The sequence below is a fragment of the Leuciscus leuciscus genome, assembly GCF_965113295.1.
Source record: "Leuciscus leuciscus genome assembly, chromosome: 22".
Taxonomy (NCBI): Eukaryota; Metazoa; Chordata; class Actinopteri; order Cypriniformes; family Leuciscidae; genus Leuciscus; species Leuciscus leuciscus.
The window spans coordinates 3793687-3810594 of NC_138746.1; the positions used below are offsets into that span (position 1 = coordinate 3793687).

The 16908-nt window shown below is 36.6% G+C and overlaps 1 protein-coding gene across 2 annotated transcripts in view; it reads right to left on the reverse strand.

The window, feature by feature from the left end:
- The window catches only part of anapc1 (anaphase promoting complex subunit 1), a 115164-nt gene that overhangs the window by 27418 nt on the left and 70838 nt on the right, over positions 1 to 16908 (reverse strand). For both annotated transcript variants that reach the window (XM_082153266.1, XM_082153265.1), the window contains exon 48: positions 11584 to 15944. In XM_082153266.1, the coding sequence (XP_082009392.1) occupies positions 15832 to 15944 (113 nt within the window). In that variant the 3' untranslated portion in view covers positions 11584 to 15831. The remainder of the gene's footprint in view (positions 1 to 11583; positions 15945 to 16908) is intronic.

Below are 16908 nucleotides of genomic sequence, written 5' to 3' on the forward strand. Positions count from 1 at the left end.
ATATCTCGATTTCCATTTCACAATTATGGGTGCGTGATATAATGTATTGCACAGTTATCTTATTTCTTATAAACACAACAAATCAGAGTAAAGACACATCCCCAAATACATCCCATAAACATTCCTCCGCATCTGTGTGTCGTGAGTTACTGCCCATCCATCTCTAAATATTGATTAGATATTGACTTACCATTCACTCCTTCTCTTGACAGTCGCACTTACAGCAATGAACAATACAACGGCAGAACAAATGGACCAGAAACAGAGGAACGCAAGCTTTCCTCCCCCTCACACACACCCATCTCACAGGACCACAGGGATCTAGATGACTCAAAGAGCTAAAGAGGGCCAAAGGCCAATGGAACGGAACGATTCATGAGCGCTGACTCACTAAACCACTGCTTCCTCTCCACCGCATGCCTCTCATAACTGCTCATATGACTGGTCAAGTTCCCACAGCACTGCATGAGAGGGGCCAGGTCAGAGGAGACACACACTGACCCCTGAGGAAGATCAGAGCGTGTGTGTGTGGGGGGGGGGGGAGAGAAACCAACCCATGACAGGAATGCACCATCAGTTCAATGATCTCCAACTTCACACAGCACATTCACTGGATGATCAAGTACACTACAAAAAATTATTTCCTAACTTAGTGTTTTTTATTACAAATATCTAAGCATAGTTAAATCAAGATACATTTACTTGGGGTGGAAATTGACTGTACTATATATATATATATATAGTACAGTATGTGTGTGTGTATGTGTATGTGTGTGTGTGTATGCAAGTATGTATGTATGTATGTATGTATGTATATATATAGCCTATATATTCCAGATGTATGTCACCATATTCATCAGCCATTTCTCTCTCACACACACACCCCTAATATAAAGTTTGTAAATATATAATATGTGCATAATATATATATATATATATATATATATATATATATATATATATATATATATATATTAGTGCTGTCAAATTGATTAATCGCATCTAACAAAGATTGTAAATATATATTGTGTGTGTGTATATATGTATGTATATATATATATATATATATAAACGTATGTTAGATGTGATTAATCGATTTGACAGCACTAATATTTATATATATATTATTTATATATACCGTCAATATATATCCATGTTTTAAGCACAAACTCAATTCATTTTGATATATTTTTCAGAAAACTAGACTCTCAAGCAATTGTATGTTGATTTAAGAACATTTAAATCGTTTGTTCTGGAAACCTTGACAAAAATACTGAGGAAGAAAATCTTTTTTTTTTGCAGTGTACAGACAGATCAGACATGTTGCAAAATGATTGTTCAAAAAAAATGCAATTGTGGTTTATATCAAATCATGTGACCGTAAAAAAAAAGAAAGAAAAAAAAGAGGCTGTGATTTTGACCTTTTTGAATCAAATGCTTCAAGCCATTTCAAATAAGCACTTTACACTAATTGGTTTCTGTCTGAGAAATAGATTAGTGACTATCATATGAAACAACAAGGTTTTTCGTTTTCTGAAGAAAGCATGGGTTGTGTATGACTCGCTGGCAAGATGCTAGGGTGTTGTTGTAGGCGGTAGTTAGGGCGTTGCTATGCGGTTCTGGGAAGTGTTTTGATTGTACTGTTATGTGGTTGCTAGGGTGTTCCCGGTGGTTGTTTACTGGCTAAAGAGTCCACCCTCAAGTATCTGATCTTCTGATCTCTGTCTGTGGCTTGGATCCCTACTTCAATGCAAGTCTAATGTGTCTTGTGTGTTTGTTGTGCACTAGGTGAAAATCTGGTCAAAATCTTACAGCTTAGAAATAGTAAACGCACATCAATCAACAAATATGAGATTTCTGAAGTGTCGTGTCTGTAGCAATAACAGTGTGGCATGAGTTATGCAGAGAATACTTGGTTTATATCAGGGGAGTTACATTACAAAATGTGACATTAAAAATCAACTGTGTTAAACAGCGGCACCATTTGCTTTGAGTTTGATTGACAGGCGATCTGACCAATCATAACGCAGAATCTGCCATTTTGTCCGACAAACAAACCACACAGGACAGTTAGGAGATTAACGTCGGTGGACTTATACTTGGTGTGTTTTTACATCTTTCCATGGTTGAAACAACATAATTGATTCCGTGTTGTAGCTCGTGGGAAGTGATGATTGATTCACGTGCTGCTTGAGGCGCTACAGCGATCTGTCACCACACAATAAAGAGCCACAAAATGGTATTTATTGTTTCAATTTCTTTAAAAATGACTAAATTTGAAAGCTGAGTGTTTCATATCAAAAGTAACCTGTAGTTTTCACTGCGTGAGAATGCCACGGCTTGTCAGACGTAGCAGCAATTGTGAATAAATGGGGGAAAGTCACATGAGAGGAGGCCTCGATCATGCTATGGTTGGATATGATTGGTTTGTGCGATAAATCCCACCTCTTGTTTTCATGCACGTTCTGGAATCGGACTGAATAAAGACAATGATGGCGTTACTGGAAAAACGAATTAAAGGGGTTGTTGATTATGATTTGACTTTTCTAACTTTAGTTAGTGTGTAATGTTGCTGTTTGAGCATAAACAACATCTGCAAAGTTACAACGCTCAAAGTTCAAAGCAAAGGGAGATATTTTCTTTGAAAGAAATTGCTTTTTAAGGACGACAACAAACGGCTGGTAGAGACTACACCACATTCCTCCCGGGTTAGTGACATCACAACCCTAGAATTTACATAAACCCCGCCCCCGGGAATGCGATTTATAGATTATCAAGACAGAATATGCTAATCAATGATTAGATTAGAAGATAGTTATCTCCACATCAGCTACATAAATTTAAACAAACAAAAAAGTTTTTCCCCGGTGCCGGGAGCAGCAGCTCATTTGCATTTAAAGGGACAGACACAAAAACGGTGCATTTTTGCTCACCCTTAAAGAGTGACAATTTTAACATGCTAAATACAAATATCTGTGGGGTATTTTGAGCTAAAACTTCACACACACACACACACACACTCTGGGGACATCAAAGACTTATTTTACATCTTGTGAAAAGAGCATTATTCCACCCCCTTTAAAAAAAAAGTAAACAACTCAGACATTTCACCACTTTATGTCACGTCAAAATCAAACTTGAAATGGCCTGAAAACATGATGACTGGGGTTTTTTTTTTTTTTTGTGAGCATTCAGCTTGGTGAAATTAAAGGTAAGCTACATCTTTGTTTCTGTGTGACCACTAGTTTCATTTTTGCAGACTTGATAGATATCTCAAAAACTGTTGTGACATCTCACCTTTCTGACAAAAATATCACGTTAATGTTGCGTACGAAAGATATGAAAGAACTTCCAAAATGCCCTACATGCAAAAAAATTTATGAAATAAAATCATCTTAACAAAGAGGTTCATTCACTATTGTATGTTTGCACCATATGTACTTCCAAAAGGCAGATTTGGTAACTGAAATAAATGATTTACTGTACAACTGCTAGCTTTCTTGACCACGTTGGATTTATTTGGCAAATGTCACATTTCGTATTCTAACTATATATATATATATTCCTTAAATGAAAAGGTATGAGACTGAAAGGATCAACAGAGAGACTGTTAGCGTCGTCATACTGATAAAGACACATGTGTGTAGTAAAGTGAGTACTGTACTAATGACTCATTATGATGCGGCTTCTTCACACCCTCAATGATTAGTCCTTCTCTGTTTTACTTTCACAGGGCTATGACACACCAGAGTCACTTAAGGTGAACTTTTACACTACACACACATCACACATACCCCCTCATGCCCAATTGCTGGATCTGGATCATTAAAATCGATCAAAGTTATGAATCCAGTCAAAGCTCAGACCACCCACTGAACATTCACTGACCATCTGATTTACATTAAATGGAAAAAATAAGCACTTTCTTGATCTGGCCAGCTTTAATCTGATTGGCTGGCTTTGTGGCATGATTAAAGGCACAACTTTTTTTTTTTTTTAAATCAGTTTTCCAAGAAACTTATAAGTCACTTATAAGGCAAGAAATAATCGCAGGATTTGCAAAATGTTCAGAGATCATCACAGAGTGACAATCGGTTACATTTCATTTTAATGGTCTGCTACTAACTATAAGTAACTTTGCAACTACTGTACATGTCAACTAACGCACTAATGACTGCTAGTTGACATGTAGTTGCAAAGGTACTAGTAGCGAGTAGAATGTCTAAAGTGGACCATCGGATTAAAGTGTAACCAAACAATCATAAATATCCATTGTATGACGGCACGCAGGAAAAGATTTGGCTAGTCAGGAACTGAGTCATAGTCACTTAATGCTTTCCCATGATGTTCTCAGATCCGTCGCTACTGAACTTCCCGTGACGAGTCTGAAAACAAACAAACCGGGGGAGGAGACGGAAGAATAGAAATGATTAAGATCCATCGGTCCAGATCCGGCAGCTGGGAGGAAAAGCAGAATCTGTGAGTCATAAGATAGTAGTTATCACCTCAGATTTCACATGATCTTTACAGCTTCTGTTCACAGCATGAACTCCAAGTGTCAAGAAATCGAAAGTCCCCTTAAATCAAATCACTATAAGAAAACTAAAGGGTGAGAAGAAGAAAGGCTGCACTATTAGTGGCATCAATGGTCACTGACGGCGCAAAGTCAAAGTTTGGTTAAATGCCTGAATGCTCAAGATATTTTCACATTTTGTTCTATGGCATAGAAATACATCAGTAATACCACAATCATGATTTTTTTAAGCTTTCACGTGTCTTGAAAAAAGGTTAAAAAAAATTAAAAATAACAGGTAAACTCATTTACTCACTTGTGTTTATAATCACATTTGCAAACTATTCTAACTCAAACTTTCTGACGTGTAGATTTGAAAGAAAGAGTGAAAGTTGTCAGACGCTTAGTGGTGGTGATATTGTGGTGTAGTTATAGCCTAACTTAAGCTTTTTACTTCCGGTGAGATTGTATTTAGGCTTCGGAATTAATCAAAGTTGGGTTAATTTGTAAAGATTGATCAAGAATCGTGTAAGAATCATTAACTTTTTTTTGGTCACAGAGCTTATTTTCTGCAATTATTCAAAAGCCAATTGGGTTTTTGTTGAGGGAATCGGGGTGATGCGAACTGGGTTGAACCTCATGTCGTTCCAAACCTGTAAGACCTTCGTTCATCTTCGGAAAACACAAATGAAGATCGTTTTTGATGAAATCCGAGAGGTTTCTGGACCAACCCATAGACTGCAAACGTCATTGCAATGGTGAGCCGGCGGACTATTTTAACGATGTCTTTGCAACTTTCAAGGCCTAGAAAGGTAGTAATGATATTACTACACAAAAAAAAAAATAATTTGTGTTCTGAAGATGAACGAAGGTCTTTACGGGTTTGGAACGACATGACGGTGAGAAATTATTGACAGAATTTTGTATTTTTGGGTGTACTATCCCTTTAAGACACACCCCAACTCAGTCACAGTGCTGCCCCACGAAGGCCAAACATAGTAACTACACAATTTTGTATTCTTATCTAGTGCAAAAAAATATGTAAAATTACTTAAAAGACTTTGTAACCTGCTAATGCATTGATTTACTTAGTTTTCTCTACAGTCCAAGACACTATCCAGACAAATCCATTGGGATTTTCCCCCATGCACTTGGTTTTATTTTGTAGTGGAAAGAAAACATCCAAAACACACTTATAAGTGTTTATCTTATTACATTTTATCTATTTGCATATATATATATATCCTATGATCACATTGCATACAAAGAATATGGTAACTTTTTTTTCTGGATTTTCTGCTAATATGGAGATTAACTCTGTAAATACCTTTTAAATGTAATATGTCAACAGGAAATGCACGTCATTTGCATCACAAAACAGGCTGAAGAGGATTTCACTGTTCACGAGCGCTGAAAGCTTCTTCACACTAATAATGCCACTGCGTTCTGCATGCGGGAATGTCTATAAACTAACTGGAAATAAATGCACAGTCAATAAGTGTCAGTAAAGACACGTCCCCTGTCCCGTGTGCAGCTGGGTCTCTCGTCCACTGACCCTGTGAGAACAAACTCTGGATTCATTCTCACCGCAACCTGCACAAACCCTCTGATCAATACTCTCCTGTTACACACACTCCTCCTGGGACACGGCCATCAGACCCTGAGAGCGGCCCGTCACACACAATAGCCCTCTCCGCTACAGAGGACCTCTAAAGATGATCAATAATCATCTGACTGAGCGGGTTTAATCCTGCAGAGGACGACTGACACTCGCTGTTGCTGAGGAGGAGGAGGAGGGCATGACAGAGCAGGTTTACTAGTTTAATGAGTAGACACATTATGGCTGCTTATCTTCATCAGTCTACATAATCACTAGGCTGTGTTTGACATATATACACACACATATACATATATACATACATATATACATATATATATATATATACACACACACACACTACCGGTCAAAAGTTTTAGATCGGTAAGATTTTTAATGTTTTTAAAATAAGTATCTTCTGTTCACCAAGGCTGCATTTATTTGATTAAAAATACAAACAAAAACAGTAATATTGTGAAATATTATTACAATTTAAAACAGCTGTTTTCTGTGTGAATATATAGTTAAGTGTAATTTATTCCTGTGATCAAAGCTGAATTTACAGCATCATTACTCCAGTCTTCAGTGTCACATGATCCTTCAGAAATCATTCTAATATGATGATTTGATGATCAAGAAACATTTATGATTATTATCAATGTTGAAAACAGTTTATTACATTTTTATTTCATGATGCTATGATGAATAGAAAGTTCAAAAGAACAGCATTTATCTGAAATCTAAAGCTTTTGTAACATTAAACACTACCGTTCAAAAGTTTGGGGTCAGTAAGAATTTTTATTTTATTTTTGGGGGAAATAAATAAAATGAATCAATACTTTTATTCATCAAGGATCAGTTAAACTGATCAAAAGTTACAGTAAAGACATTTATAATGTTAGAAAATATTCTATTTTAAATAAATGCTGTTCTTTTGAACTTTCTATTCATCAAAGAATTTTGGGGAAAAAATTGTACACGACTGTTTTCAACATTGATAATAATAATGAATGTTTCTTGAGCATCAAATCATCATATTAGAATGATTTCTGAAGGATCATGTGACACTGAAGACTGGAGTAATGTTGAAAATTCAGTTTTCGTCTGAGGAATAAATTAAAATTTTAAAATATATTAAAATAGAAAACAGTCATTTTAAATTGTCATAATATTTCACAATATTACCGTTTTCATTATTATTGTTTTTTAACAAATAAATGCCGCCTTGGTGAGCAGAAGATACTTCTTTTAAAAACATAAAAAATCGTACCGATCTAAAACTTTTGACCAGTAGTGTATATATATATTAAATATTATTAAAAATATTATATATTATACTGTGTATATATACTGTATATATATATATATATATATATATATATATATACATATATATAAAATTTTTCATTCATTCATTCCTTTATATGCCTTGGCGTACCATGTATAATTTGTGGTATATGAATATTAATTATATTATATATTATTATTATCTATCCATCCATCCATACATCCATCTATTAACAATAATAATAATATAATTAATATCCATATACCACAAAAAAATCTAAATGTATTTAAAATATATATATTAATTCATTATATCATTCCTTCATGTGCCTTAGTATCATGTATAATTTAGTGGTATATGATCATATATGTATGTGTGTGTGGTATATGATCATATGTGTGTGTGTGTGTGTGTGTGTGTGTGTGTGTGTGTGTGTGTGTGTGTGTGTGTGTGTGTGTGTGTGTGTGTGTGTGTGTGTGTGTGTGTGTGTGTGTGTGTGTGTGTGTGTGTGTGTGTGTGTAAAATACCACAGTACTTTTTTGTTAGGGTTGAGGGCATGATATACTAATATAATGATACACTGATATAAACCATGATACTGTATGATTATAACATTCACATAATTTTGTTTGCACAGTACTCCAGTCCACTTATAAAAGTTATATGAAATAAAAAGTTAAGTCATATAAAAATTAGTTATGGTATGGTAAGAGTTATGGACTTATAGAATAAGTCTTTTCTGCACGTCCTGCATAGTCATAAATTATTTGTTAATATGTACAGTATGTACATATTAACAAAGAATTTATGACTATGCAGGTCGTGCAGAAACCACTTAATCTATATTCGTTTATGATTAACATAACATTAACGCTGGACTCCCTGCAGTGATTATTAACTGTATGGAAAGTTTGTTACGTCCTGATTTTGCCGAGTTAGACGCTTACCTGGGTAAACATATTTTGTTGATCCAGGAACAACATTCCTGTCCGAAAATGTACCCTGACCCAATCCCAACCCATAACATATCCCTAAAGTCAGAGGGAAATAATAGGTGAATAACACTGATGTAGAAGCACCAAACCCTAAGCCGAAACTTGGCATAAACTGTAAACTTGTCCCTCAAATCTGATTGGTTGATTGGAATGTTGTTTCAGGATCAACATCTGTGTGGTACTTGATGAAATCAGGTTCTGCACGCCAAAGGTCATGTGTCAGAAATGTTGTAAATACTGCCATCTAGTGGACAAAAGAAGTCTTCATGTTTCACTGCTGACATAAACCTTTACTGTACAGTTTTTATGTATAAACTTAAAACAAAAAATACTTAATTTTAATAGTTGCTTTTTATTATAATAAAAAATAACAAGTCAAAATTTTTAAACAATATAAATATGTATGTATCTTTATATAAAATATTTTTATTTGGTAACACTTTATTTTACAGTGTCCTTGTTACACATGTAACATGTAGTTTCTATTGTAATTGCTATAAACTATGCATAATTACATTCAACTAACCCTAAACCAAACCTAACCCTATAGTAAGTACTCGTACCCACGGTTTCAGAGTCAAGGCTTACATCTAGTCCCAGACTAAAATGCATGTTTGAGCTGTTTTAAAGCAACTTACATTAACATATCTTAAATATGTCAGTGCCATTGTTTCGTCTCAAGATGCACACCAGTAATGTTTTTTTCTTTCTAAATTATGTTTATAAAAGCTACTTAAATTCCCTAATTGAACTCAGGCTGGATTAATCTAAGCCCTGTCTGTGAAACCAGGCCTATATATGCTTTTACTTAAGATGACGTTTGTAAGTTGTGAGAAATGTCCACTAGATGGCAGAGAAACCTAGGAAAACACGAGGCCCTCAAACTCCATCAACTCACACCACAGCAACAGCACATGGCTTGTTTTCTAATCACCCTTTATCTATCTATCAGATATGCATTTTGCAGATTCGTATGCATTCCTCAAAGCCGTTTTACTTGCTTTTTCTATTCTGACTGATCAGACTAAACTCAGGCCCAGTGATTCAGAGATTTCCCTCTCGCATACTCAACCTCAGAGCCAAAGATGAATAGCTTCAGACTCTGAAATATGAGGTGATCTATATATCCCCTGAACCACTAAACTACTGCTGAACAGTATAAGACTGCGTACAGTCATTCGAAACACATCTGAAACAGAACAATAGACACTTTTTTCTTTTTTTTATGAATGTAAGTTTCATTGCCACCACTTCCGCCTCTCTACGGCCACCAGTAAGCGGGTTTTACTGGAAACCAAAAGTTGCCTAACTAAAAGTAGATGTGGAGGAGTGCATTGTAAAATGACAGGGTACGAATGTGACCTTAAAAATACATGTTGACTTCTTAGAGTGCTTACTTTCAGTTCAATAGCTGGGCCTTCTGTCACTTCAGATATGTAAATTATCATAAAATTGTACTGTAAATTGGTAGTGCACAGTCATATCATATATTTAAAACATAAAAGTACTGAGGCAGTAACACGTTACAGTGATAGTACCATATGGTATGACTATCATATTATACCATGGTATTTACATGGTACTCCCACAAAAGCATGGTATTACAGTGGTCTGAAGACTAGGATCATCCACCATAGTGCTTTCTGAGTGATATATTTTAAACTAGCCTAAGAAGATGTGCTGGTTTTATCTGGTCAGGCAGACAAGGCTGTGGGACCATTTTAAATATATTTTAAGATATTAGTTGAGCAGGGTAGCCTACTGAATTTGCATGTTCCACTCATGATCTAGATCTTGAGTAAATTCTGTAATATTCATCACGTTTGTTAAAAGATGTCGGGCACTGGAAATCACCTCTGTGATCACAGATAGTGTATATAGTACAGGCGCGCGCTGTGGCTACTAAACCACCACATGAATGGGCATCGAGAGGAAGTTCCAGAAGACTTAAACCTCATACGAATAAGAGGGAAAACAGACTCAAAAGAGCGGGATTATATGACTTTCTCACAGTAAAGGGGTCAAAAGTTTATTTCAATTTGTTTAATAAACGCTTCGCGGCGCGTCTTGCATGAGTCACATCGCGTCGTGTTTATTCAACGTCATCGGTGACGTGTAAATATAAATACAAAAGACTAAATGTAAAAATACTAGTTATTATTTCCATATACGGATATACAACAGTCAAATCAAGAAGAAAAAGATGAAGTCACAGGACATTTTGATGAGGTTATAAAAACGCCTGTAAATAACGCACAGAAGTCGATGTCAGCTGTCGACTGATAAAGCCACACATATTTTCATAAAGGGACTCATTTCTTTAGAAGTCCACTATCAGGCATCGGCCATGATGACCCTAGTTTTGTTATCTAGATTCTAGGAAGCCAGAGAGAGAGAGCACACTGACACGGTTTGACACAGCCAACACGCGCGCGCTTTTCTACCCAGATACAAACGCATTGACAAGCCGAGGCCACGCCCCCTCGCTGTGACGTGGCTGGAACTACTTAGTACGTGACTCGACACAGTAACTAACCACAGAACGGGCTACGCGTAACGGGTCAAACGCTTCGTAAAATTAACAAGAAATTGTTTTTTCACTGGGAGCTCAGTTACAGGTGTCATTACGAGACGTTTACATTATCCGTGGTACGTTATTCCACGTGAAAACAGCAGTATATGTGCGCTTGCCATAGGGAGACATGCATAGCTATTCCAATTAAGTGTCTTTTTCTAAAGAGGAACAGGAAGTTAGAAACACTATCTCATGCTTGCACCGCAGGCTTCCTCTTATCTTCATCGAGCGCCCAATGAGAATAAAATGACCCGAAAAACTCACTGTGTCTTATGTAAGAAAGCCTGCAACCGTTCTTTGCAAGTGACAGTATAATATAGTGCATACTAAGTAACGTTATGCACATGTATGTTTAAAATAAACTATTATATTGTTCTGGTAGTGTCTACAGCCGTGGTGATGGGAGGAACACACCAGTGCACGCTCAAATTCTGACTCATTTTTATACTAGACTAGACTATACGGGTAGAGGAGTGCATCTAACAGTAAAAGTTTAGAGAATCATATAAAACGCAAAATAAATAAGAACAAAATCGCATTAACATGATTATTTCCCCCATAATTAATCAATTGCCTACTTAAGTCAGTGCGTTAGTGAGTTTAATGTACACTTACCACAAAACTGCTTGAGAATGGAGCAGCACTTCTGCGCAAAAGTTACCAAGTGACTTTGGAGAGACTTTGCGCAGATGCGCAACGCAAGTTCCACTGCGAATGCTCAAGATGTCCCCTCTTCCTCTTCTTTTTCCTTTGAAATAGTGGTTTCACGCGTGTTCTTTACTTGAGTCATTCATGTAGAGTCACAGGTCCATACACACACACACACACACACACACACACTTTCTCTTGAGCGCTCTTGGTGACGCCCACTTCACCCGACACAGTTTGCCGCAACGATTCAAAATCTGTCTGTAGGTTGTGAATGAATAGAGTCTCAGTTAACGCCTTGACAACAGTGACTTCATTTTCCAGGGTAAAACAATCAGTTTATTACTCCATGATGCATTGGGAACAATGAGCTCATTGTGATGCGTGCCAAAAAATAAAAAAATAAGTATATATGGGTGAGGTTTGGTGTCCTGGCACAACTTTTAGACATGCATTTTTAGAGGAAATGCACACAGCATTGGTTAACTACAGGTGGGTGGCTGCCATGATATGATAATATATTCCATCTGAAATTATTCTAAACTGATTATTTTACCTTTATTTATGCATGCAGATTTTATGGAAGATTTGTACTTAAAAAAAAATAAAAAAAAAGTCACAGCAAGACTTTTTGGATAAACTGCAAAAAGGTGATTAAAAATGAGCAAAAACCCAATATTATCTAAAAACATAAATCTTTCTTTAAACATTCATAAACTCAAAATTCATGTTAGTTAACTCACCAGACCCAGTTTTTTTTAATGGCAGCATTGTAAAAGGGTGGGGGGGATGTGAAAGAATTTGGGTGTGTATGGGAATTTAAACTGCGATACTGCCTGAAAACCTGCTCATGCATGTTTTAAATGCTTGTCAAATTCAAGCCACTTGACTTGACATAATCAATAATGAATATAAAACACATTCCTCTGGTTTCGCAGGCAAGGCTTTAGTCTAGTCCCAGACTAAAATGCACATTTGAGCTGTTTAAACCGAAAGCAACACATCTTAAAGTATATCAGTGCCATTGTTTTGTAATGTTTTTTTCTAGTTCATGTTCATAAAAGCTATTTAAATGTCCTAATTGAACTAAGGCCTAATCCTGGGTTAATCTAAAACCCTGTCTGTGAAACCGGGCCTTGCTCACCTACATTCAAATGCACTCACTACATATAAAACAATACTTCCCCACATTGTAACTTTGAACGTATTGTGATGTCACAGCAGAAGAAAGGGAAGTCCTTCATTCTGACATGACTAATCATGCCAAATATAGACTCGGGGCAGCAGACCAGGGGGGTATCCGATCACGCTTAAGCACAGACAGCATGCTTCATTGTGTCAGCGAGGACTTTCCACAAAAAAAAGCTGCATGCAATGACAAATATTTTAAATGTGAAACTGTTTTCGAAGCATGAAAAATATCAATAACATCCCAAAAAGGCGGACTGCCCTTCAACCACAAGATTGCACAACATCATTGTTCACATTCCAAACATCCCACGTCTGGTATCACAGTTTGCCTGCCTTCCTGAAATGCACATGAACAGAATGACAGTCAAAAACTGGCTCATAACAAAATTAAACAAGTTAAATAAAAGCTATGCATGCTTTCAAATAAACCGAATCTTCCAAACCTCACAAATAAGCTTCAAAAGTGCGTTTTCCCTCCAGATTTCAGCACAGATCTCATGATTAAAGGTTCAGTAATCACAGGCGTGTCACTGTTCAGGAATTTCCAGACACGTGAGCGGCGGTTATTTCTTCATCCAGACTTTATACGTGGCCTCGCAAAGGTTGCACAGCCTTCTGGGCGGAAGTGATCATTTAACTCATTCCAGAGGGAATCAAGCAGAAATGAAGCGTTTAAACACTCACCACACACATACACACGGGTATATCTGATCAAAGAGCATTGGTGGAATCACATAGCATGGGTTTCCTGAACAAGGCACTGCCATACCAATGCCCAGCCACACAGGAAGTGCTACAGAGAAGTAAAGAGTGTGTATGAAACTCTGAATATGCTTTTTGCCCAAGTGGTGCACTCCAAGCTAACTAATGGAAATTTAATGCAAATTGAAAGCTGTTTCAAAATGAATCTTCAATCGCCAATGGCATGGGATTGGCAGACAGGAGAAAAGTCTTTATTCTCACAATTATGCTCGATAGTGGCACAGAAAAAACGTCCTCTCTGTTGCGGCTTTCAAATCTCATTCACACTTCTGCATACTCCAACTTGACATCACATTCAAGTGTGAGAGTCTCAGTCAACGTTTTAACAAGTGACTTCAGTTTTCGGATAAAAACGTACTTCTAAATAATTCCATGACGCATTAGGCACAATGACCACATTGGTTTGGTGACCTGGCATCAAAATTTTAGAAATGCAGCGTTGACATGTTGTTGACATGTATTTATATTTTCCATCTAAACTTATTATGAACTGATTCTTTTAGCATTATTATGCATGCAGACTTACTTAATGAGAGACTACGTATGTGAAACATTCATCCATGAAAAATTCATGTCATATTTAAATAAATGGTGACCAAAAAAAAGACCAAAAGTGACAAGGTACAGCATCTTGACCTTTCCTTTTACATTCATATAAATGCTCATAAAAACTCAAATCTTCATATACAGCTTCCTGTGTAAAATTAAAGTATGAGATGCATGACAACTTAACCCGTTTGACGTCAGTTAAAAAGTTTTTTGGGTAAAGAGAAAATGAAATGATATTCTAGTGGCTTCTACACAAGTCTTCTGACTTCACATAAACTTTATATCACTTCACGTTTTTTAAACAGCAAGAGTTTCAGCAGAACTTTCACTTCAGTGCGGTTTAGTTCAGTAAAATAGTTACACAGTAACTGAAAGCAGTATTCAAAGAGAAGTCGAACCAGAGCTATTTTAAACAGCAACGTGGCTATTCAAATACTGTGGAATGTGAGAGGGTGTGTGGCGATGTGTTCCTGGCAGTGGGGTGGTTTTCATTTATACAGGAATGCTTGTGCGATACTTGTTTTGCTGAGCCACAGTAAATAAAGGCAAAGACAACAGAGCAATGTGGAAGACAAGCAGACTTATACAAACTAGATTTTTACATTTCCTGATGGAAATATGAGCGGTGGATGCCCATGCAAAACCTGTCAACCACACACACACACACACACACACACTGCCGTTCAGAGGATACTCGACAAAACAGGGATTTTGACAATTTTGTTTTAAACTGAAAAAAAAAAATGATCGCAAAAATTAACGTGTTAATTTTGACAGCCCTAAAATATATATTTTTCAGTTTCCATTTTAGTTTAATTTTTTAAAAATTTTGTCTTTATATATATATTTCTATATAGACTTTTTCTAGTTCTAGCTTCAGTAATTTTAGTACTTCAACTTCAGTTAGTTGCCAAGGCAACATTTCATTTTTAGTTTTTCATCCAATATTTATATTACATTTTTTTAAATACTTTTTTTTTTTTTTTTCATAGGTTTAGTTAATAACAACACTGAAAATGACAGCACACCTCTCCTCAACAAGACATGATGTCCTGGTGAAGTTATTGCGGAAACGTTTAATACTTCGGTTTATTGATTTAAACAAACCTCTAACCTTAAGTATAAGCAATAGTGAAGGGGTGTTCACAGATATACAATTATTTGCAGCAACAAAGTGACTGGAAGAGTAAAATTCTATGCAAATGAACAGTGACATGATATGAACTCTATCAATGGGAGTTATGCAATTGAGTTGTATGGCAGCCTCCAGCGATTTAGTAGATGTTGCATGTGTGAAAACCCCTTAATAGTGATGCTCACCTGGGCAAACACCCCTAAAATCCCCCGCAAAACTGACTAAACAGAGCTTCTTTTGTTTCTGACAAACAAAACTTATTTTATTTCATACAAGGCAGGCATACTTTATCAAAAGCATGTCCTCAAGTCATATTTACTGGCTGAATTATCATAAGTACAAATATAGTTACAAATTATTTACATCAAAATAAGTGTTTCTTCAGAGCTTCTGTGCATCACTTTGGCTCTTAAAGGACATCATGTCATAAAAACGTCCACGCAATAAACCTTAAAAGTTGACGCAAGGTATTGCAGCAAGTTCCTGTGAGTCGTTGGCTGGCTTGTGAGGACACTGCCACTGTACCTGGTTCGGGAGAACGTTGGTCGACCTCCAGGAATTGGTCTGAAGGAGTGCAGTTAAACTCCAGAATCACGATTCTGCAGAAAAAGAGGACTCAAACGCAGCAGGGCACGTACAGGAACACCCAACTGACTGCTCTTGAGCAGGAACTCTGGAAAACAGGAACATCCTGTACAGAGAGACCACAACGATAAAGTTAAGAAACACAGTTTAAGAAAGGCTGGCTGCACATAAGTGAAACATTTCAGAACAAATTAACCAGATATCCAGTATTTCAAAGAAAAACTGACTCGCTTTGTCTCATTTATGGTTGCTCTTGTCATTCCGACTTTATTTCTTCTGTGGAAGCAGCAGTGACCAGAGGTCATCGTGCAAACAAAGCACCATAAATGCCCCAATACTTCAAGCGAAATTGAAGAACAAACTGGCATGATGTCATTTCAGACAAAATAAACAGTAGAAATGAACCAGAGAACATTTCCATGTCAAAGAAGTTGGAGCCCCAGAGCCACACGTATCTATTACGTAATCACCATGGAACAGTAGTAGTTTGAAGGTGTTTATCAGCTGGAGTGAACATTTACAGAAAGTTTGCTTTTGCAAGCTCTTTCAAACTTCCAAGAGAAAGTCTAAACAAACTCAGTTTCAGCCTGATTTTGTTCAAAACGACGTCACACAAGTTGGTTATTCAATTTCGGCTGAAGTATATCGACCCTTAAGAGTAGTTCATACAACTCTAGCACTATATTTCAAGTCTTCTGAAGCCATATGAAAGCTTTGTGTCAGGAACAGACTGAAATGTAAGCAGAATATTGTTTTATGGTGATTTTTTTTAACCTTTTTGGAGCTTTAATTTGGGTTTCACCAAATTAAGAATTAGTGTTGAGTTCAAGTCCACCTTAGTTGAGTTACGTCCAAACCAAGTGTGCCGCACAAGTCCTGAAAAGTGAAGCCAAAATGTTTCGATCGCCCCCCAGGTGGCTGGATCCAGTATATGTAATAAACCCCGCCCTCTCCATGTAATCTAATGGGACGTGAGACAAACTAAACAATCAAATTACACTTCAAAAATGTTTTTCCCAAAGATGGTTTCTGTCATTTTTAGGTAGCTTTGATACCGCGGCTCCACTTCA